Source organism: Condylura cristata, unplaced genomic scaffold, assembly GCF_000260355.1.
Source record: "Condylura cristata isolate star-nosed mole 26May11 unplaced genomic scaffold, ConCri1.0 scaffold00035, whole genome shotgun sequence".
Lineage (NCBI taxonomy): Eukaryota > Metazoa > Chordata > Mammalia > Eulipotyphla > Talpidae > Condylura > Condylura cristata.
Genome location: NW_004567136.1, coordinates 12504944 through 12528610, shown reverse-complemented (window position 1 = coordinate 12528610; position 23667 = coordinate 12504944). Strand labels below are relative to the sequence as shown.

The 23667-nt window shown below is 53.1% G+C and overlaps 1 protein-coding gene across 3 annotated transcripts in view; it reads left to right on the top strand.

Moving 5' to 3' along the window:
• The window catches only part of SV2B (synaptic vesicle glycoprotein 2B), an 86536-nt gene that overhangs the window by 43785 nt on the left and 19084 nt on the right, over positions 1-23667 (top strand). For 2 of the 3 annotated variants that reach the window (XM_012732731.1, XM_012732732.1), the window contains exons 2-5: positions 7317-8175; positions 21943-22123; positions 22448-22599; positions 23395-23528. In XM_012732731.1, coding sequence (XP_012588185.1) covers positions 7725-8175; positions 21943-22123; positions 22448-22599; positions 23395-23528 — 918 coding nt within the window. In that variant the 5' untranslated portion in view covers positions 7317-7724. Of the gene's footprint in view, positions 1-7316; positions 8176-21942; positions 22124-22447; positions 22600-23394; positions 23529-23667 lie in introns of those variants that run through there. The other variant, XM_004693100.2, reaches the window with a different exon arrangement.

The window sequence follows — 23667 nt, the reverse complement described above, 5'->3', positions numbered from 1 at the left end:
ATCTGTCTTCCCAACCTGGGACTAAGATTGGTTTTATGGGCGCGGAGGAAGAAGGGGAAAATGCTAGAAATGTGGAAGTTATAACCTTGGCAAAATTTGACCAGTTGTAAATTGACCTCTACATGGGGAGTTTTTCCACATATCAAATCTTCCTTGTCCACGGACCCTTCAGTTTCGCATGTAGTCTGGGAAGCCTTTTCCCTGTCTTCCTGCATGTTAGTAGTCTCTTGGTTCCAACTAGCCTGTAGCTCAGCGTAAGGTCATTTGCTGCGGTGTGTCCTTGGGTTGTATGAGCTGCAGATAAGTGCCAAACTCCGCGGCTTCTGCAGAAACAAGTTCAAAAGGTAATTACAACTGTGTAACTGTTTCACCCAGACCTGACACCCAGCAGTTTTGCTTGCACACCAACCCTCCATCCAAGTACGCCTTTCTCATATCCCTGTCACTAAGTTGAAGGTTGATGGTAGTAAGTGATACTGAGACTTACCTGCCTACACGCATCACCTACGCGCATGGGGCTGTGTTCCCGAGAGGCCTGAAAGAGTGAGAAGGAAGAATTTTGGTTGAGCTTAAGGAACAAGTTAAGTCTATAAAAGATGTGGGTCAATTAATATGGAACCATAAGCATTTTTCCTTTAAAACATTACCCTCTTGAAGATCTTTAAAAATGAGATCAAGGGGCCCTCCCTGGTGGTGCAGCGGGTTAAGTCTCAGCACCATGAAGCTGTCTGCAGCCACTGCAGCATGAATTCGATCCCCGGCCAGGAGTGACTCACATGGCACAGCAGACCTCTCTGGCTCCCCGCTGCCCCCCTCAGCAGTGGATTTCAGTGGACCCGCCTGTTCTGCTCCCCACTCTGTCTAGTGGCGAATCCGCTCCCTCCCCCACGCCTCTGGCCTGTACTACAATTCTTGTATGCCTAAATGAATCAATCTTTAAAATAATAAAATGAAAATGGAACCGAGGACCAGGTTTCTGGGAGGTGTCCTGTGTCAGGAACAAAGCACCCGCCCACTAGGGAGTCCCCCCAGTCTTTGTGACTGGCAGTGGCCCGTGCGGTGCCCCCGAGAGAGTGACTCCTCCGCTTTATGCAAACGTGAGATGGCCCTCCGCCGGCCTGGCCACCCTGAACGTGGCCGTCTGTCCAGTCTGCCTGAGCCAGTGCGGGCAGCTGCGGCTTTTCCCATGTGAACTTCCCGATGCTCCGACCAGCAGCAGGTTTCAAGTTCGCTCCAGCTGAGACCTCCCTCTTTTGCAAAACCGTGTGTGTGTACACTTCTATCTATATGCAAGCCGCTTGCAGATGACCTCACTTCCCCTTAGCTCTCTCGGGGTGTCACTACTGTGTGGTTGTTGACGAAGGGGAAAGTATATTTTCTCCTTGGAAAGCAGCACCGAGTGTGTTGGGTTCAGAGATAAAAATTTCCAAAGATCGTGTGGCTGACAATTGTCGCAGCTGCACAGAACACAGAGACATAGTGTATCTGAGCCAGGCTCCTGATGGCAGCCGCAGGCCGCTCTGGGGGCGGACCCCCAGGCCTGTGCAGTGAGCCGCCATCTGTTTCTAGGAGGAGTCTGATAGTGGTCAGAAGCCCACGACAACACTGCTGCCAGGTCTTCTCGAAATCCATCCTCTCCCTCCCGGGGGGTGACAGCCCTCTGTGGGACAGGGAACTAGGTGCAGGAAGACAGTCTTTCTTGGAAGTGACACTCTTCCTGTCACCTGTGAGGAGCTCACTCCCCCCCTCCCCCAGCCCTTCCTCTCTAGCCTGCCCGGAACAGGGAGGTCTCTTACTCGTTGTCCATTTTAGACTCCAAGGACAGTTTAATTGCTGTCTGGGGCTGATCTGAAGTCTGGCTCCCGGGTGTTCCAGACAGACCTTTCCCAGACATGTCATGTTGGCGTCTGGATTCCTTGGAGCAGGTTCATGGGAAACTTTAACTTACTTGCCTGAAAGAATTACAGTGCGTGGCATTCCCCAGAGCTGGGGTGTGGCCAGGGAGAGCCACCAGGTGGACAGGCCCACTGTGATCGGACAGGATGGTAACAGGGCATCTGGTCTTGTCCCCGAGTGACCCTCTTTTCGCTCTCCTCCTCCTCCTGGGCACCACAGGCCCCTAGCTCACGCCTTAGCTCAGGATACCTACCGCTATTTTGGCCTACTGACTTGGAGTCCTATCATATGTAGATTTTCCATGCATGTGTAATTAAATTTGCTCCTTTCTCCTACTAGCCCATTACTTATCTGATTCCCCAGCCAACCTGAGCAGAGCCCAGACAGGTAGCAGCAAGTCCTTCTCCTCTCCAATGGAACATTTGGGTTTCCAATGTTCTGGGCTTCACCGGGAAAATGTGCAACCTTTTCCTTATTTTCTGTTTGTAACTATATGGGGCAGTGAGATGACTCCCCAGAGACAGAGTGGGCAGCAGAACAGGCAGATGGACAAAGTCCACTGCTGAGAGGAGCAGCGGGCCGGTCAGGAGAGATCTGCTGCGCCCTGTGGGTCACCCCCGAGGCAGGCGGGGATCGAATTTGTGCTGAAACACAAGCTGGTTGCGGCCATCTTCATAGTGCTGCGCTTCAGCCCGTTGCGCCACCAGGGAGGGCCCAGTAATATATTTTTAAAATACGTCTCTGTGCAAAAGTCTTGCCACCTGCTTACATGGGAGACAAAGACGGATCAGAGTGGGCCCTGCCCTCAGGACGCTGACAGCCCGTCCGCCGGCGGCGAGGTGGGTGGCTGCAGCTGCCAGCTGCAGGTGGCGTCAGCAGAGCTGTTTCAAGTGTTGACACCATAGAAACATCTTGTCAGATATGGAGGAGGAGTTCACCAGGAAAGCAAACAGCAGAGAGGCATGCCGGGGAAGCCCAGCAGTCACTTAGCTGAGCAGCCAGGCTGGGGGGATGCGTCTTCTGTGACAAGGGGGGCTCAGACCTGCTGTGCGGGGGGTGGGGGGACCCGCCTCTCGCTGCTTGGTGACCGGGGATGGCTCCTCGGCCTCTCTGGCACCCAGGCCCCTCAGGTCTGGGTGAGCGTCACATGAGCTTTGCGTGCGAAGGTGCAGGCTCGTTACAGGTTCCTTCCTTCCTCCCTGCTGTTGCTCTTGGGCTTGGAGTGGGGCCCGCAGCTGGACAGAATGCGAGGCTCCTGCGCTAAGTGTGCTCACATTCCTGGCAACGTCTTCGCCCTGTCTAATGACAAGTTCATACTTGGCCAAAGCTGAATTAGGGGCAAGGATGAAGAGGAGGGGACTCATTACGGAGAAGCACTACTCTGGGGTGGGGCGACTGTGCCAGAGGCTGACTAATTCCAGGGAAATTAGGAGACGGACACTGGGAGGCACGGAGATGAATTCGAAAAATATTTCAGGGAAATGTGGGGTCCGGTGCACGGGACTGTGGTGACGGCCCATGGGTGGATTGGTGGGAAATGGGGATTACAACTGAGATGGGAAAAGGCACCAGATATGAATTATGTAAAAAATACATATATTTATTTAAAAAATTCTTCTGATGAACAGAGTTGAAAAAAAAAAAAGAAACATGTAGGTTGGTTTTTGTTTAAGAATCAGCTGTTTTTTCACACTTCAGATACTAGCTTTCACTTTTACCCCAATAGAATTGGGTGATTTAGTGAAGAAGAAAGAAGGACTTCTGATGTTATACTCTTGGGAAAATGCTGCTCTAAGTGGACCAGGGGATTACTGCAGGCCCTCAGAGGCTGGTATCTTCCAGTACCAGCCAGATAAGTCCTGGTATTTTCATCTCAATAGCTGATGTAACCTACCTAGGGACTGCAAGCAGTGTATTTCAGGCAGCTTCGTGGGTGGTTGAGGCACATTCTCCAGTCTGGAAGCTGATAACAAAGCAGCCAAGCTGTCCTTAGAATCCCACACCCCCAGCCATCTCGGCGGGGAAGCAAGAGAGGAAATGGCCCCTTATGAAAGGTGGTATCTTAGCATGTCAGCTGATCCAATATAGTTTTTTAAAAAAAGGTAAACCAGGTGGTCTATTTGTAGTGAAAGCCTGGCACTCTGGTCCACGGGCTGTCTTTGACTTTCTTTCAAACAGACAAGAATAACTGTTAACCTCCTTTATAGAACAAACATTTTCAAGGACCTTCTGTGTTTAAAGACTTTTTAGTGCCGGGGATTTCAGCAATAAGTGACAAGCAGGGCTTTATGTACCCTGGGATTGCTCACCATCTCCCAGCAGAGACACAAGAACACGTGCCACATAGTGTCACACTGGAGAGGGATGCTTAATGTCACAATGCCTCAGGGAGGAATTCTAAATATTTAAGGAGAAAAAGCCAAAAAATGATTGATGGGTGTTTAAATGTTGAAAGAGCTTGAAATAGATACTGTGCTATAATATTAACATAATATTATTATGATTTTGCTGATTCAAAACAGTGTCACAGATAGACAAAGAAATACTAAGTCAGAGAGCTGGAAAGGACCTTAAAAGTCATCCTATTCTGCCCCTCATTTTAGAGACAGATACTGGGGTCTCCAAAGGAAATGGCTCACGGGGTCTCCCAGAGGCTGGTCGGCAGGGATGGGGCGTGACCCAGGTCTCCTGTCCAGGAGTCCGGCCATCTCTTTCTCTTGCGTAGTAAGCTCCTCCCCTCGCTTATTACTGGCGTGGCCTGTGCTGTCCTGAGGGATGGATGTAAGAGGCGTGTGTGATGGCATTTGTCACCAGTATACATCTGGGCTCCCTGACCCTGCTGTCTCCTGCTCACATGAACTAGAGCTACGAGCAGATTCTCAAGTAGCCTCTCTCAGGCTTTGCCCTGAAGCCTCCGCCCTGCTGAATTTCTCCCAGAGATCAGGAGAATCGAGCTCATCTCAGGGTCAAGGGGCCTGTCCTTGTAGGCAGTTCCCAGGGCCTTTGCTCCAAGCCAGTGTTCTGCATGCACTTCAGATTTGCAGATCTCTCATTCCCGCTTCCTGTCATGTTTGGAGAGCCCCCAGGATGGAGATAACACACCAGCGCTGAGGCAGTTGGCGTTCTTCCTCTGTTTTTATAGCAGTGTGCAGAAGCCGCGTGCTGTTTACATGGGATTTATATTCCTTTTGTGCTCCCTAAGTGGATATAATAAAACAGATTTAGAGTATTAATCTGACATGGTTCAGACCAGTATGGTCTGATACAAATTTATTTACTGAGGATGGTGAGAAATCGGAACACATCAAAATGAGAATCGTCTCTGGTGAATATTTCTTGCTGACTCAAAGCAGAGTCTACAGGATTCTGTCTGATGTTTGTAGAAAGTGCATGTTCCCAGGCCCCATGCCAAGGCAGGTTCAGAGCATGGGGGTGGGGGAGCATCCTGGTATTTGCATTTCAAACCAGCCCCTCCTGCCCTGAGTGGCTTGGGGGCACCTCTACTCTGAGAAGCCTTTGGGTGTCTCCCAAAGGAAATGGGCTGTGTTTGGGTCAAATGAGCACACAAGACTGGTCCTCCAGGGCTGAGGGTGAGGAGGGCCCAGAGGCATGGACTGGAAGCCAGGGTGGGCGGTGGGCAGGGGAGGAGTCCAGCTGAGATGATGAGGCAGCAGGCCCAGGCCACTGTGAGGCTGCATCTGTGGAGCTTGGTGAAAGGACGAGGTGATATCAGCTGTGACAGGGTCCCGTGGGTGAGCTGCACAGGCGCTATTTGCGGACGGGCTGGGCTGGGGAGTGGGCTCCTGGCAGCCCTGACGGAGGGGTCTGAGCATCCAAGTGTGAAGGCCTGGCAGCCGGGGAGAGTGGGAGTGTGGGAAGGGGCCTGACCTCCACCCTGAGGTGGAAGTCAGGCCTCGGGACCAGCAGGGAGCCGAGTGAAAACGCACATTTCTGAGCTTGAGCCAGACCTTTGGCGTGGTCATCTGTCCTCTTAAAGCTTCTGGTGATCTCACACGACTTTCTCAAAACAGTCTTTAGGGGATCAGAGGGCTCTGCTCTGCGTCCTAGTTATGTGACTTGCTCTAACGCTTGCTCTAAAGAGCCCCAGCTTCTTTATCTGTTAGATAAAGGTGCAAAGACTTTCTTATTTTTTCTTGATGTGACAATTAGGGATGCACAATTTCTGGCACACAGTGGGCCTCATTCAACCGTGGCTCCAAGCCCTGGGCTTAGCTGTTGAGAATGGAGTTGTATGGCCAGGCTGCGCCTGTCGGCCATTGGTGTCAGCAGAGGACCTGGTGGCTGGACCTGGTCGGCTCTTGGCTCTGACAGCATTGGGTCCGAGCCTCTGGGATTGGAATCGGGGAACAGAAAGTAGCAAGGAATCAAGGTCTAAGTAGCTGGCCTGGAGGTCAGGTGTGGTGCTAAGCTCTTTGCACACTAGGTCTTTCCACACAACCTGTGATTTAAGTGACTACTGTTGCTATTTCCATTTACAGATGAGAAAATTGAGTCTCAGAAAGATTCACGTGTGGTCAGCCATTGCATGACTGAGTCAAGTTTCAGAAACAAGCTCTCTGGTTCTGGGTCTTAATATTCAGGGCAGGATGGGGTGGTGGGCTGCTCAGACCTCCATGGAGAGTGTCAACTGGACTTTGGGAATAATGGTCTGGGACATTTCTTTGACACATAAGTCTAGATGTCAAATTGTACAGCCACTTCTTGCAAAATTAGAAAAGCTGGTGTTTTCATAAGAGGAGTTGAGCTGTAACAAACCTGTGCTATTCCCAGAGCATGATAAGTTCGAATAGAAAGCCCATAATACAAGATCATCATATGTGGAAACCCCCTTACCACTTTCTCTCTTGTTCTTGTGCACGGTGTGAGCCCACTCATGGTGACTCACCCTTCCGAGGGACTGGGTGGTCAAGGCTCTTTCTCCCTTAGTCTTCAGTCTCTCTTACTCAAGCCTCATTCATTTCACAGGAATCCAAATACCTCATCCAGATTTCCTCCACTTTATACATGAGACATTGGTATTAGTAGATATATCTGTTTATTCTATTTTATTTATTTTTTTAAAGATTTATTTATTTATGCATACAAAACTGGGGTACTGGCCAGAGGTGTAGGGGCGGTGAGAGGTTTCACCAGAGACAGAGTGGGGAGCAGAACAGGCAGGCAGATGAAGTACACTGCTGAGGCGAGTAGCAGGCAGATCAGGACAGGTCTGCCATGCCATGTGGGTCACCTTCGGGGCAGGGATCGTACTCATGCTGAAGTGGCTTTAGCTTCTTAGTGTTGTGCTTCACCTGCTGTGCCACTAGGGAGGGCCTGATATATCTGTTTAAATCTGAGATTATTTCCTCAGAATTTCAGCATGTATTAACACTCTTCTCTTCCCCTTGTCTGTATTCCAGGACATAACCTTCAGTAGCAGAAAAAATCGGGCCAGCCACACATCTGTTCCCAGTCTGCAGGCTCCTGGTCCAGGAAGACAACGGAACCTATTTCTCATCAGCTTCTCCCAAAACAACATCTCTGGGTCAGTGAAGGAAACCAGACCAGAGTTTGAAACTTTGCCAGGACTTCCTTCCAATAGTCATTGAATTGAAAAAGATTCTAAGGGGACCTTTGTAGAAATCGGCACTGTTTGAGATCAAGGGGGGAGAATACAGGTGTCACCTATACCCAGGAAATCTCACGAGCACCGCCTATGGGTAAGCCTTTGCACGTGTGATGGCTGATGGTTATTGAAGCCGCCCAAACCTCCACTATAGTGCAAGAGATATAGCTTGGGAGGCGGCCAGACACCCCACGACTGAGGCATGGATGACTACAACTACCAGGGCCGCTATGAAGGGTACACCCCCAGTGATGGCTACTACCGGGGCGGTGACTCCAACCCAGAAGAGGATGCACAGAGTGATGTCACAGAAGGTCATGATGAGGAGGATGAGATCTATGAGGGCGAGTACCAGGGCATCCCTCACCCAGACGACATCAAAGTTAAACAGACCAAGATGGCGGCCTCCAGGGTCGATGGCTTTCGGGGCCAGGCAGACATGATGGCGGAAAGGATGGAAGACGAGGAGCAGCTGGCCCACCAGTACGAGACCATCATCGAGGAGTGTGGCCACGGGCGCTTCCAGTGGATCCTCTTCTTTGTCTTGGGTTTGGCCCTGATGGCTGATGGGGTGGAGGTGTTCGTAGTGAGCTTTGCTTTGCCCAGTGCTGAGAAAGACATGTGTCTGTCCAGCGCCAAGAAAGGAATGCTTGGTAAGTAGGAGATCCCGAAGACCACAGTGTCAGCGGGTGAGGGGATGCGTGGAGACATTTACACAGCACCAGTCCCTGTTGGACTCATAAAAGTTGTCACTTTATGCCCATTTTGCTGTCAGTGTATTTTTGTCTCAGAAGAGTAAATTAATTGGTTTAAGTTTATTCAACTAGTAAGTTTGGGAGGTTGGATGGATCTTACTCAGATCTGCCTCTCAAGTTGCTCCTTTTTCCAATTTTTTTTTTTTTGTCTTCTTGAACATTTGGCTTATCTCCTCTTCCCATTAAGCCAGATTCCATATCCAAGAACAAATATGTTCATTAGGCAGCAGGCCAGAGGTGTCTAACACTCAGCTCTCGTGGCCTTCCAGAATTCTATGTTGTGTGTTCCTGGTTTTCCTTGTTTCCAAGTGTTAATTAGTGATGAATGCTGGGTTGGGAACACCCTCAGATTTGGGGACCACCCTCTGAACATACAGGGGGATTCTTCAGCAGAGTACCAGCTTTGCAAGTCACTGGTAGAACAGCACCATCAAAGTCAAGTCTTCTTGAAAGTTTGACTTCCCTCACATACCAGGGCACAAGGCAGAGAAGAGTCTGTGAAGCCAGAGAAAGGAAGGGTATGAAAGGTGTAGTGTAGAAGAGTCATCATAATATGGACAGGGTTTATCTTGGTCACTAGACAAAACATATCCAGTCGGGCCAGTCAGCAAAACACATCCAATCACTAAATTTATAATCTAGTCAATTGATTATTTAGCAAACAATGTCAGTATATTTGCAGAGAACTTATTATGAAGCAGGTTCTTATTCAAGATTAAGACGTATTAATGGCCCTCAGTAACCCAGCATGTATCCCAGCTACTTGGGTTATTTATTCATTCAACAGCTCTCTATGACTTGTACACGGTGTGCCAGTCTCTGCTCCACCCCAGGAGAAAATATTGATCCAGGAAAACACAGTCCTTACCTCTCAGAGAACTCATATACAGCTGGACAAGCAGGCTTCAACAAAAGAGAATTATTTCACTACTACAGAGATTATGTGCTATGAAAGCCTTGTGCAATTATGTCTACTAATACTTTCTGTCAGCCGGAGGGGCAAGCATTGTCTGGAAAGGCCCGGAGAGTAAATTATTTTAGGCTTTGCAGACACAGAGAGCCTGTCATTACTATTCAACTCTGCCTGTAGCACAAAAGTGGCCACAGTGTGTAAACAAACATGCATGCCTGTTTTCTAATAAAACTTTATTTACAAGAGTCAGAGGTCTGGATTTAGCCTCTGCAAAAAGAATTGTCTCCATGAGCCGCTGTTCATTTCTGCTTAATGAAAACGTCATTTAAGATGATGACAAGTGTGCTACTTGTGACACGCAGGAGCCAGAAGAAACCGAGCATCTCCGAAGGACAGAAATGGCTTGAGGAGCAAGACAAACACCAGAGTTTTAAAACACAGATTGAATTTTAGAGCATGTTTTTTTTTAAAGATTTATTTATTTATTCATACAGAACTGGGATACAGGCCAGAGATGTGGAGGGTGAGAGGATTCACCAGAGACAGAGCGGGGAGCAGAACAGGCAGATAAACGAAGTACACCGCTGAGGGGAGCAGCGGGCGGGTCAGGAGAGGTCTCGGAGCCATGTGGTCACCTCCGGGGCAGGCGGGGATCGAACTCATGCGGAAGCGGCTTTAGATTCTCAATGCAGCGCTTTAACCCGCTGCGCCACCAGGGAGGGCCAGAACATGTTTTTTAATTGCTAAAAAAAAAAAAATCTGCTGGCTATCTTTAAGTTTAAATAGATTGTATAAGGGCAAAAAACCAACAACCAACCAAAAAACCCTCAAACCCCCAACTGAGCTAAACCACCCACAGCTGAATGAAACATTTCCCGACACTGACTTGTCTGGCTGTGTTTTCAGCGGGAACCCCGGGTCCCTGTCAGTTCAAACCGGCAATGTCAGTGGTGACTGTGTGTCCTTTGGGTCTCTCTGGACCCTGGTGCCCAGCAGCCGTAATGACACAGCTGCAGCATGGTGGCCGCGCCTGCCAGCTTCCTGGGCACTCGAACGCTGGGAGCCCGGGGAGGGCGCTCCTGTCCGGAGAGCTCCTGTCAGTGTAGTTTTGCTTCGCTTTTGCCAAGGCCATGCGATGTCTCGGCTCACGAGGGGCAGAGTGGAGGAGGCCCGTTGGGCACTTGCGGGGTCCCCTTTGCAGTCAAGGGAATCCGTGTCTACGTGGACAGGAGGAGGTGGGTGCTTGAGGGTTTGGGGGCCAATGTGTCCCTTTGTGTCGCCTCCATAGTCTCCGCAGTGGTGGAGAGTGTTTACCCGATTTGTGCACAGCAGGAGACAGGCTTGGGGGGCCGGGCGGAGGGTCATGGAGTCGCTCCTGGTGCTGGGATTCAGCCCGATATCTGACTTCGGAGCGGGCAGCCCTCAGTCTGCAGCAGCAGGTGGCCGGTCTCCCCTGCGTGTCCTGGACAAGAGGTCATGTGTGGTGTCCATACCGTTGTCTTTCCCAGATGTCCTCTGCTGGTGTCGTTCACCGTGTGGCCCTTCAGCCTACACTTCTTCCAATGAGTAAGGAATGTACGTTTCAGTTTCTTCCATGTCTTTTCAAGGCTGGGTAGCTGTTTCATTTTATGATTTCTTTTTAAGGAATAGTATTCCAGTGTCCGACTGTGGCACCACGCACCACTCGCCTGCTGATGGTCATCTCGGTTGCTGCCAGGTTTGGGCAGCTGTGACTGCTGTCATCATCTGTGTGCAGTTGTTGTGTGGACATAGTTTTCAACTCTGGTGGGTAAATACCGCGACGTGTGGTGTTGGATCACTTCAGTGTGTGTTTGGTTTTATGAGGAAACACCAAACTGACCAAAGTGACTGTTCCCTTCTGTTTTCTCATGGGTGGTGAGTGAGAGTTCCCTGCGCTCCGCTCCGCACCGGCACTTGTTACCGTCGGCGGTCCAGAATCCGGCAACCCCAGGGGCTCTCTGTCAGTTTGCGGCTTCCTGGTGACATGAGACGTGGGCATCTTTCCGTGTGCCCGTTTGCCTGCGTGTATCTTCTGCGTGTTAAGGCCTTTGCCTTTTTAATCGGGTTGTTTTCTCATTGTTGAGTTTTAAGAGTTCTTTGTATATTTTCGATAACACTTAGTAATCCAACGGTGTGTCTGTTGCAAGGATCAGCTCCTAGTCTGTGCCCTGTTTTACCACCCTGATCTCCTCTTTATTTTAAAAAGAAAGTGAAAGTGGTGACACTAGACTTGGCTCCTCGTTCACGGTCCCTGAGTCCAGGCCGAGATCACAGGATGCAGAGTAGAGGCACGAAGAGGTGCCAGGGCCCCCGCCAGCTAGACACGCCTGAGCAGAGCCCACGACTGCAGCGTGATGCGGCCCTGGGAAGGCCGTGGCGTGGCCTCCTCCTTTCTTTACAAGTCGGCACAAGCCCCCACTTGCTGACGTTCACTTTGCAAAGGATTGATTTAGTGTACGGAGAAGGGAGCTTGAGAGTCTCAGAATTAATAGGGCAGGGAGGAGGCCAGGGACGTCACGGAGAGCATCCTGGGAATGTGACAGCGGCTGACAGGCCCCATGGGGCTCTGAGCAGATGGAGCCCGGGCCGCCTACTGTCCACGGCGCCTGACCTGGCAGCTCAGCTGTGCGGGTGAGCGTTTCTGCTGCACTGCTGGAGATTTTGCCGACTCGAGCATACATCACTGTGCAGGAAACCATCCAGGGTTGGTTTCCTTCCTTGGCCTCTGTCTTGCTTCTCCTTGGGTTCTAGCAAGGGAATTCTTAGCCTTGAAAGGAGACCTGGAAACTGCTGGGAGGCATAAAGTCGTTAACTATGACTTTCCAGAATCATTTCTAACTTGAGGATCCGAGCCTTGAGGGGTAGGCGAGTGGGTAGCGGTCACGTGCTCTCACACCAGGACTGGACCCCTGACGGCTGACACAGGGCTGCTTTCTCCACCCCAAGTCGACGGCTTTTCGCTCCTAAGAGATGGCTGTCTTAGTCCATTGATGATTTTTTATCTGCCTGGTTTGTTTTTTAGGAGGGAGTACGTGCCTAGATTGTGTTTGGCTGCTGGTGACAGTGACTTTGAATCATCAAAATGTTTATTGTTCACTTATCAAGAATCCCCAGCGTAGGTGGTGCCAGGCTTGATCAGTGCCTTGCTGACGTCTAGTCATGAAGTCTGGGATCTCTCTGACCCTCCTAGTCATGAGGCTGCGTCACGGGCCTCACGATGACCTTCTACACAGGCAAGCATGCCTTTGCTTCAAGGGCTTCAAACTGTTGCTCATCAGCCCTTGACAAACATTTCCACATGTCTCACTGCTCTTCCTGAATTAACCACTGGCTGAAGAACTGGCTGAAGACGACCTTTGCAAATCAAGTATCAGTGATCCCTACGGTGCACTGTATATGTGGCAGCATTTTTCTAAGCACATCTTAATATCTAAAGTAAAGCCAAGATTTCCTTAACAAAGAAGGGACAGGAAAATGCGACTAACAGAATGGCTTTAAAAACAGAGCTTCCCACATCATCTTCTGCTACACCTGTAACTACCTCTGTCTTTTGACAGGTCTCTTAACTTTTTTTTTTTTTTAAGATTTATTTATTTATTCATACAGAACTGGGGTACAGGCCAAAGGCTCAGGGGTGGTGAGAGGCTTTACCAGAGACAGAGTGGGAAGCAGAACAGGCAGATCTATGAAGTCCACTGCTGAGGGGAGCAGTGGGCGGGTCAGGAGAGGTCTGCTACGCCATGTGGTCACCTCCGGGGCAGGCGGGAATCGAACTCATGCGGAAGTGGCTTTAGCTTCTCAGTGCTGTGCTTTAACCCGCTGTGCCACCAGGGAGGGCTCTCTTAACTCTTAGGCCTCGAATTTTGATCTGTCAGGTTAAGCTTTATTTAGCACCCACCGTCCAGAACATTGTGAGGATTCGGTATGATCGTGCCCATAATGGGTTCATTCCAGTGCTCAATAAGACTGATTCCTGTGACTTCAGGAATCAGGTGTTTATTGACTGACTCACTGATAAATGCCATGTAGGCCCTTCCTTCATGGAGTTGACATTTTAGAGGGAGGCAGACCGTCCCCCCCTAACCTCCACTGGCTGGAGGAATATGCTCTTGTTAGGCTCCCCAAATTCTTTACCCCAACATAACCAGCCTTGCAGGCCAGAGATTCACCCCTTACCACTTTGGGTGTTGGTCGCCATGAGAGAATGCCCCCGCAAACATCCCTCATCCTCCAGACCTCATACAAGCCTTCCACACCCTCCTGCCTCTTCTCCCCGCCAGGCTGTCCTGGACCTTCTTGCTGTCATGAAGCGGTGTCCTCTGAGGCCAGTGCTTTCTCTGCAGCCCAAGGTGGTGGCCTTTGTTCTCTCCTCCTCGGCGATCCTGGCCTCCCTGCTCCCAGATGCCGTTTTCGGACCCCTCTCCCGCCTGCCTCCTAAAACTGCCCATTCGTGAGCCTCCCGTCCAAGGGTGTGACACCTGCCCAGTGCTGGCCGCAGGCCATCTCCCGGCCCTGGGGGTTAGTTCCAGGTTTATGGTCACTTGCAAACTCTTTTATGCCTCCAGTGATAAACTGGGGCAATGGCGAGTGGTGTCCCAGCTCCTGGTTGTCTCAGCCCCGTGAGGGCCTCTCCGCTGGGCCTCGATGGGGCTGAGTCCCGCTCCCGGACCTGGTCTTCCCGGCTCTTACCTCCCCCAGTAGTCCAGCCCCTCCGCGTGAGTCCAGCTCCCCTTCTGCTCTCTCGCCCACTCTCTATGGCCGTGTGCTGCCCCAGTTCTCCAGGCTCGTGGGCGCCTCCCGCCCTTTGGTCCGCCCTTTCACCCTCACCACGCCCTGCGCTGGGCTCAAGCTCCGTGGGCCTGTCGGCACTGCGCTGCATTCCCCCTCCCTCTCTGTGTCCTCTCACTGTGGGGGCTCAAGGCCGGAGCCCCAAGGGGATTGCCACGGACCAAGCCGGTTTGACGACTTTTTTTTTTTTTTAAAGATTTATTTATTCATATAGAACTGGGGTACAGGCCAGAGATGCGGAGGGTGAGAGGATTCACCCGAGACAGAGTGGGGAGCAGAACAGGCAGATCTATGAAGTCCACTGCTGAGGGGAGCAGCGGGCGGGTCAGGAGAGGTCTGCCACGCCATGTGGTCACCTCCGGGGCAGGCGGGAATCGAACTCATGAGGAAGCGGCTTTTAGATTCTCAGTGCGGTGCTTTAACCCGCTGTGCCACCAGGGAGGGCCGGTTTGACGACTTTTGCCTGCAAACCTGTCAGTGGACAGAATGGCTCTAGAGGTCTGTGGAGGAGTCTCTGGCGGCAGACAGCCCAGCACCCACGCCTTGCCCTTACGGGGCCAGAGTCAGAGCCAGACGTCCTGTCCTTCCTCCTCTGCGCGTTGGCTTCCAAAAGGCTGACGTCTGGCAGACAGTGCCAGCTGTTAATGGACTGGAGAGTTAGCCCACTTCCTAAGATGCATTCATTTGCGTTTACTGGACATACAAGGTACTAGAAAAGTCCAGTTGCCAGATTGGCTTTTACTAGACAAGTCGTTAAGGGCAAACTTTTCCTGCGCCAAGCACCTAGAGCCAAAAGCAAGCGTTTGTGTTCTCTGAGAAGTCGCCAACATCCAGATGCCGTATAAACAAAGCGCTTGGCTGATGTACTGGGGTGTCTGATTCCACAGGGTGGCAGACAGACCCTGGGTGGCGTCCGTGGTTGGCTACCAAGGCAAGGCGCTTCTAGGGTTCTAGGGTTCCTGCATGTCACCATTGATCCCGGGCACCCCCTTGTGGGGAAGAACCCCAGATCCCAGTCCAACAATACCATCCTTCAAGAAGCTCTGTTATGTTGAATAAGAGAAACAGCATGGAAACAATTTAGTTAGGAGATACTGATTTTTATTCCAAGAAATATTTGAGTGGCTTCAGGGGAAGGGAGCTCAGAATGCTTCCAGGGTATTGAATGCCTTTGATATGCACGAATTCAAACCTCTCTGCCCTTGGCTAATTGCTAAATAGAGCAGATTGTGCCCAGGGGCCTCTTCCTGTCACAGCATAAACCATGCAGTCCTTCATCCACTCACCTTGCCTCTCTGGGGCTGGTGACAGCCCTGATCTGCGACCAGCGGGGTGTGGTGTGTCTCTGAGAGGTCCTGCTCTCCATCACAGCCACAAACTTGTTTGGCCCACGTGACCTTGGCATCCAGTCCTTGGGGCTAATTTTTTTCTTTTTATTTATTTATTTGTGCATACAGAACTGGGGTACAGGCCAGAGATGCGGAGGGTGAGAGGATTCACCAGAGACAGAGCGGGGAGCAGAACAGGCAGATGGATGAAGTCCACTGCTGAGGGGAGCAGCGGGCGGGTCAGGAGAGGTCTGCTGCGCCCTGTGGTCACCTCCAGGACAGGTGGGGATCGAACTCATGCGGAAGCGGCTTTAGCTTCTCAGTGCTGCGCTTTAACCCGCTGCGCCACCAGGGAGGGCCCCTCGTCCATCTTTTAGGGCTTGTCTTTTTCTAGAATGGGCATGCCCCTAGAAGGCATGGATTTTAATCTTTTTTAATTCTTCCTTAAATTTATTTATTTATTAAAGATTAACTCACTTATGTATGCAGAACTGGGGTACCAGCCATGCCAGGTGCATGGGTGGTGAGAGACTCACCCGAGACAGAGCGGGGAGCAGAACAGGCAGATCAACGAAGTCCACTGCTGAGGGGAGCAGCTGGCGGTCAGGAGAGGTCTGCCGCACCATGTGGGTCACCTCCAGGGCGGGATTGAACTTTAGCTTGTTAGTGCTGTAGGGAGGGCCATCTTTGTTTTTAAAGAACTATTAAGAAAAATGAGAACTGGCCAAGGCAGTCGCCCTTGGGCAACGGGAAGCGACTGAAATGCTCATGGTCTGGAGCGGGACAGAAAGGTTTGCTGGCCCCATTTGGAGCGCCAGGGCCCTCTCCCTAAGGAGGGGCCATTTACTCTGGGAATCTAAGAACCTCCAGTTACGGGGGAAGCAGGCCCTCCTCAAGTTTTGTTGGACTTATCTTGAAAAATATTTTACCCAAAACTAATTTGAGTCAACAAGGGAAGCTTTTTGTTGGACCCGGCTGCTTTCCCCAGGTTAGGAGAGGGGGAGCCGTAGTGTGCGTTACTATAAATGCATTTCTGCCCTCTATCTTCTTCCTCCAGTGAAGGTGGGTTTGATTTAAAATAGCACCGACTGCCTCCCCTCCACTCCGTGCTTTCCCAGGTCAGAGCCGTCCCAGGACGCTGCTCAGAACAGCGGCAGCGTGCAGCCTGCCTGTGCTCCCCACCCGGCGCCCCGCGGGCTCCCGCCTGCTGCCCCGGGTCACCGCGGGGCCTGTGCGCACTGTGCGCGTCACAGAGGAGGAACAGTGATCAGAGAGGCTGACTGCGTGGCCCTTGCTGGTGACGCCGGGGCGGGGACCACGCCGCGGGCCGTGGTGGCAGCACAGAGGCGGCCTCTGCCAGGGAGGGGCCCCCCATTTCCCAGCCGCGCTCCCTGATGAGAAACCCTTCCGCCCAGCAGAGCAGAGCCCGCCTCTCGCCCCGCCCCAGGCCCTGTTCTGCCAAGTGCCGTCATGTTTCTTTTTTATTAAAGATTTATTTACTTATGCATACAAGAACTGGGGTGTAGTTCAGAGGGGTGCAGTGGGGCGTGAGGGGAAACCAGAGGCAGAGCGGGGAGCAGAACAGGCGGATCCACTGAAATCCACTGATGCGGGAACAGCGGGGAGACAGGAAAGGTCATCTGCCCTGTGGGTCACCCCCTGGCCGGGCATCGAACTCGGGCTGCAGCGGCTGCGTGTGGCTTCATAGTGCTGCGCTTTACCTGCCACTGGGGAGCCCACAGCCATGTTTCTTGATGTCCCTTAAAAAGCTCCGTGCGTGAGGGGGACTGTTCCCTAATGCAAGCTTGTGGAGTGGAGTTGCAGGGTAATATACTTCCTCGCTCTCCAATCAGCCCGTCATCTGCTTCGTGCTGATGCAATTTTCGATAACTCTATTGCATTCTCATTTTCCAAATTTACTGCCTTAATTTCTCCTGCCAAAGACAAGTTTTAAATGAGTTTAAAGCACAGTCATTTCAAAGGCTTCGTTGGCTTCATATTTTTCTTCTCCGTGGAGAGCCTGCCTCTTTTCCCCGCTTCTTTTTCATAGAGGAGGAAAATCGTTTTCTCCTTACTCTCTTGGCTCAGGGGCGGGGGCCTGGGAATTAAAGTCACAAGAGGAAAATGGTGCATTAGCATGCGCAGTGCACACAAGTAACTCAAAGGGTGTCTACACTGGCTTTGGCGTTGTCTCAGAGGCTGAGAAGTGGCCAACGGAAAGGACCTTGGGGCCTCAGGGGAGGCCGCTGTGGAAGGAAGCAAAGGGGCCGAGGGGCTTGAGTGGGTGAGGCTTCTGCTGTGGGTCGCTCCTGGTGCGTCTCTGGCTGACTTGGTCCCTGATGATTGAGAGCTAAGCCTGCTGGACCCTCGCTGGTGGTGCAGCGGGCTAGGGCGCAGCACTGCAGGCTGGCTGCAGCCTCTTGCGTGTGAGTTTGATCCCCTCCCTGGAGCTGACCCCCAGGGCGCGGCAGACCTCTCCTGTTTCCCCTGCTCCCTCAGCAGTGGACTTCGTCACTCAGCCTGTTCTGCTCCCCACTCTGTCTCTGGTGAAACCTCTCACTGCCTCTGCACCTGCGGCCTGCACCCCAGTTCTGTGTGCATAAATAAATAAATCTTAAAAAAAAAAAAGAGCTAAGCCTGCTTTGGGGTGGGTGAATAGTGAAGGAGAGCAGAGAGCTTCACTCCCTAGCATGCGCTGTTTCTCAACTGTCCTCAGCTCAAAGTAATGCTGGTACTAAAGTGGCACCTCTTGGGGTGAAATTTGACCCCCAACAAGAGCAGTTTGAGGCGCGCTCCTTCTCAAGCCCATGTCTGACTCGACAGTGAGGTTTGGCAGCAAGAGCCACAGGCCTGGAGCCAGGCGGCCAGCATTGCGCTCTCCACCCCTGTGCTCCCTCGGTGCCTCCTGGCGGTGGGCAGGGCAGGGCCGGCTGAGGAGGCGCCTTCCAGGCTGGCGGGCGGGCAGCGTCCACTGTTTACTGCTGAGAGTGCATTTCGGTGGCCTCGAAGGTGCTTCTGGCCAGCCCCGGGCCACCCCACTGTCACAGCGTCCTGACCCAACATTTGCATCTGTGTTTTGGGGGTGTTTTTTCTTTACTTTTGGGGAAAGCCCTGCACCATTATCTTTCCAGATTGACACTTGCAAGACAAGTGACAAGGCAGTGCAGATAGGGACTTCAGCAGTCAGGTAGCTCGCGGGGAAGAGGAGTTTCTCCCATGTCTCCCGCCCCATGGGGACCTTCTGGTTCCAGAGGCCAGGTCTGCCCGGGGGTGGTCGGGTGCCTGGGCCTCACCTGGAGGATGCTGACACTCAGGGCCCCAGAGTGCCCCAGACCCGAAGGCCCAGAATCTGAGCTCAGCAAGCCCCCGCGGTAGTTTGTGTGTGGGGCGGAGCCTGGGCTGGCCCACGTGGCTTTAGTGAAGTCAGAGACTACAAATGGGCCTTGCGCCAGGGTTTCCTCTGGGTGGGTGTGGTGTGGGCCCGATGCCGGCTGCCCTCCTGACCGAGCTCTAACCCGCTTCCCTCCTCCAGCGCACAGTCCCCCCTTCCCCCCAAGTATGCAGACACCCACCCGGGGTGCCACGCACTCACATCCTTGCTCCCTCCCGCATGGCCCCCACTTCTGGCCGACCTGCAGTCCCCACTCAGGCCCCCACCTGCGGCTCTGCTCCCTGCCCCCCTGGCAGATCGTCGCCCAGACAGCCAGGTGCTCTGTTCACTTCCCTGCCCGCGCCCGGGACGCCGCCCCCGGCCAGGACCGGGCGCTGACCAGTCTCTGCCCCCTGCAGCTGCCCGCGTGCTCCGGGAGCCCCTGCCAGGAGTGAGAGTGTCCACCTGTGCTCCTGCTCGATTTCACCCCACCCACACACACCTTCACTGAGCACTTTGCTTGCTGGGAGACAATCAGGAGCTGCGCCCTTACTTAGCACAGTCCTGGGGCTGGGCAAAGCGTGAGCTAATGGGAGCGAAAAGGGCGCATCTATGAAGAGCAGTGAGTGTGGTCCTTAGAGCCTCGGCTCCGAGGTCAGAGTTCCCGGAGCACAGCCTTGTACTCCCCCTAGTGAGAAGACCTCTAGCTCTCCGCGAATCCGTTTCCTCCTGAGCAGCCAGAACAGTGATGGTGCCACTCCCCTGGGTCGCTGGAGGCAGTAAGTGGGAGCGGCAGCCTGCGAAGTGCCCGGCAGGTGGCCTCGCAGGGGTCACGCCGCCTGCGGCTGGATGCGACGCCGGGCTGCTCACTGCCGTGTCGCTCGGGCGTGCACCCGCTCGTGGCTCGGCACGCGAGGCCGTCCGCTCTCCTCTGCACCGTCTGTGTCTTTATTCCCGTGTTTATTGATCGGGCAGCACGAGAGAGACGAAGGCATTTGTTGGCAGAACAGGAGGTTGGAAATTCTCTCAACGGGTTGTATTAAGGGGTTGGAAGCTGAACAGACTGGATCAAGAAGCTCCCTCTCTCTCTGGTCTAGAGACGGAAGCAAGGGCCTGTGTCAGACTCCACTGTGAGCTGTGCTGCTGCTGGGGAGACCCCAGAGCACCCCCTGGGAGTGGGAAGGAAAGGCCAGTCCTCTCAGACAGGGCTCCAGCCATGCCTGGTGTTAGTGCCCTGCCTGAGTCAGAGGAAGCAGAAGCCGGTGCTTTCCTGGGTGTGTCCGGTTGACTGGGGCATCAGATGCAGGTGGGAAACTGGATGGGGAGCCAGGACCTCAGGCCCAGTCTGCAGACTCAGTGAGAGCGGGAGCCTGCAGCTGGAGGCTCGCCCAAGCACCTGCCCCTCTTCACTTTTGGTGGGCTGGGTGTGTCAGGGTGGCAGAGGCGGCCGTAAGATGTCCTCGTTCATGCTAGATGAAGGCTTAGGGGCTCAGACCGGGCAAGGTCGAGTTGGAAGGGGACCAGATGTGGAAATCCCTTGACCATTCGGGACCGGACCAGGCAGGTGTACTCATTGTGGGGCAGGAACACTGAGCCGCACAATCACAATACGATGTGCCACATGCACGGGTGGGTTTGCAAATCTTGCCGCCTTTTCTCAAGCATAGATGGTAGTGACCTACTATAGTGGGAGACAGTTCTCTCCATTTTCTGTGGGCCTGGGCACTGGGGAAACCAGGGTGGTGAGAAATGCGTCCTCTCTCGCCCTGAGTGTGCAGCGAAACCTCAGGTCTGCGCACTGAGGTGCAGCAGTGTCCCCGGGACACCCCGTGTTTGGCTCCCTTTGGGTGTTTGCTCAAAGGCCCCATCCAGGGGAGGGCAGACTTCTACCTTTGTTCCCTGCCACCTTCCACCCTGGCTCTCCCATCCCCCTCCGTGGCCTTCATTTTCTCTGTAACCCTAAGAGCCACCTACTTACTGTACAGTTCGCTCACTTATTGCTTTAGTGTCTCATTTCCCCACCTACAACATGAGCTCCATCAAGATTGGGATTGCCACTCTGTCTCCCCAGTAATGAAAATAATGCATCAACGACAGACTTTTATTAAATAGGGGGAAATCGGGCATCTTTTATGAAGTGACAGCATACACTGACAATTAAAAGGAAATAACGTTTTGTGACTTTATGCAATGCCGAGGGAATGAAAAAAATCCTAATTACTGAAAACCACTGACAACACTGATGCTTCTTTTACCTCAGAATAAGATGATCCAAGAAGGAAATATGAGCAGAGCAGACCCCCGTCTCCCCTCAGAGCCCACCTCAATTTGATGCTCCTGGAAGTGCTTTGCTTTATTTGGCTGTTCAGGGCACCTGTCTGTGTGAAAGCAAGTCCTCGGGCCAGAAACCCTTCTTTTATGTGAAAGGCAACTTGCGTTCATCCTTTGGCTTCCGCTTGAAGCTGGGCAGGGGACAGGCACTTCGCTAGTGGGTACATTCAGCGCTTTCTCTGCCTGCAAGCTAGGGGCAAAGTTGCCTTCTTAGGCTCAGTGACTGGTACTTGCACTTGGCAGAGGCCTTAGTAATTAGTTAGCGCCGTCCTTAGGAGGAAACAACTGCCTGGAGATGGCCACCTGGGACGCTGGACACTACCCATCTGTCTCCAACTCTGTCTTTATATGACCTCTTGAGTGAAATAATTTTCCTATAGGACAGGTAGGGCTGAAGACGGGACCGCTCCTGCCCCTCTTCCACACCCCTCGAAGGAAGCGGGACGCGGCTGCACCTTGGCCGCGTCCTTCTTGGGCGTCTGACCTGATAGTTGCCCTTATTGGCACGTGCTGTTTTACGTTTGCTGTTTTCTCCCCCAACCCCCACTCACGTTGCTGTGCTTTCCCCAGGGACATTTTCTCTTTAAACATAACTCTGCAGGTAAGGATTTTTATGACACCCTTGCCCTTTTATTTTGCTTAAAAATAGAATAATAGTATTTCCTTCTTCTGTGGATTATGCAGCTAAAAGAGAGGTCCCTCAGAAAAACCAGTTGGGTCGGGGTGTTTTAGGATGTGGTGCATATATCTAACCCTGGCAAAGCAGAGTTTTGGGCAAAGTGTTCCCAGGAAGTCACATCTGCACTGCGCTCGATTGGCCAGCTCTTATGTCCATGACATGAACATGGTGTTGGGTTTTCTAAAGCATTGCATGGTCTCTGATGCTTCTCTCTCTCCCCTCTCCCCTCCTCCAGGGCTGATAGTCTACCTCGGAATGATGGCCGGGGCCTTTGTCCTGGGGGGCCTGGCCGATAAGCTGGGGAGGAAGAGAGTCCTGAGCACCTCTCTGGCCATCAACGCCTCCTTCGCCTCCCTCTCCTCCTTTGTGCAGGGATACGGGGCCTTCCTCTTCTGCCGGCTCCTCTCAGGCGTAGGGTACGTGACCCAGGGCTCCAGCGGGACCCTGAGCCCATGGACCATCTGTCCTGGCTCTCCAGCTTCAGAGGCACCTCCAGGACCCCTTGGACTGAGTTTTGGGGCTTCCAAGAGACGGCGTGAGCGCTGACCCATGGGAAGGGGTTAGGTTGAAGCCACTGTCCTCGGGCAGCTGGCCCCTCGGGCAGCTGGCCCCCGTGGCCTTTCAGGCCCTGGGCTCTTCCAGCACCGCGCTTAAGGGCGGGCGCAAGGCCACTTGGTGTCCGCTGTGACCATGTTTAGCCTATGGCTTGATTTGTCCCGTCTGGTCTTTTCTCTCGGCAGCATCGGGGGTGCTCTGCCCATTGTTTTTGCCTATTTTTCTGAATTCCTGTCCCGGGAGAAGCGAGGCGAGCACCTCAGCTGGCTGGGCATCTTCTGGATGACCGGGGGCATCTACGCGTCTGCCATGGCCTGGAGCATCATTCCACACTACGGTGAGCACGCAGGCTTCCCCGGACCGGGCCCTCCCTGGTGCCAGCTCCATCCCTGTGCTCAGCGGTGTCCCTCCCCTCACCTAGTCCCCGTGTCTGACCTTGATGTCTCTGGAGAACTTCCAGCCCTGGAGACACTGCTCATTTCAGTACCCGCTGCCTTTCTGCAAATAACGACTGTCTCCCGCTCCCATGCTTTTCTTTCTTCTTTCCCTCCTTCTGACCGAAAGGATTTCGATCTTCATTTCCTCTACCTGTCACCCCTCCCCCCCAACAAGTTAGGTTTGAGCGACCCGTTCTATAGATGATATAGCAGCGGCCCAGAGAAGCTGTGATTTTGCTACGGTTGCACCGTGGTACCACCCCAGTCCTCGCGCCCCCAGAACCCTGCATTCCCACTAAACCCCAGGGATCAGGACAAGGAGGCCCATCTTCACCACATGATGTATATGGCGTGCCCACCCCTGTGGGCAGGAGGCCCCTGCTCCGGAGGGGCCGGGGAGGAGGAGTGGGCCCCGGAGGGCATCCTGAGTAGCTCTGGCCTTCCAGCTTGTTATTTGTCAAGAAAGGGGTTGCAGGACGTCCCTGGTTTGTCAGCTTGTTAACGTAAACTGTGATGTGGCTACTGCGTGCTGGGCCAGGTGTGGCAAGGAGGCCGTCAAGGCCCGGGTTCCCAGCGTCCACCCCAGATCTGGCATCTGCATTTGAACCTGCTCCCAGGTGGCACTCTGGCACCCTAGAATTTGAGGGCCAGTGTCAAGGTCCTTGTTGGGTCAGAAACCTCATGCTTCCTCCCAGGCTGGGGCTTCAGCATGGGCACCAGCTACCACTTCCACAGCTGGAGAGTGTTCGTGATCGTCTGTGCGCTGCCCTGCACCGTGTCCCTGCTGGCCCTGAAGTTCATGCCCGAGAGCCCGAGGTTTCTGCTGGAGGTGAGTCTGGAGCCCTGGCCGCCCGTTAGCACTGTGCACGCGCCGCAGGTCAGCCAACCCGCTCCTCACTCAGGCTGGGCCTGATTCTGCTGGTGACAGTTCTGCGCCCTGAATTACCTGAGTGACCATCCCAGAGGTG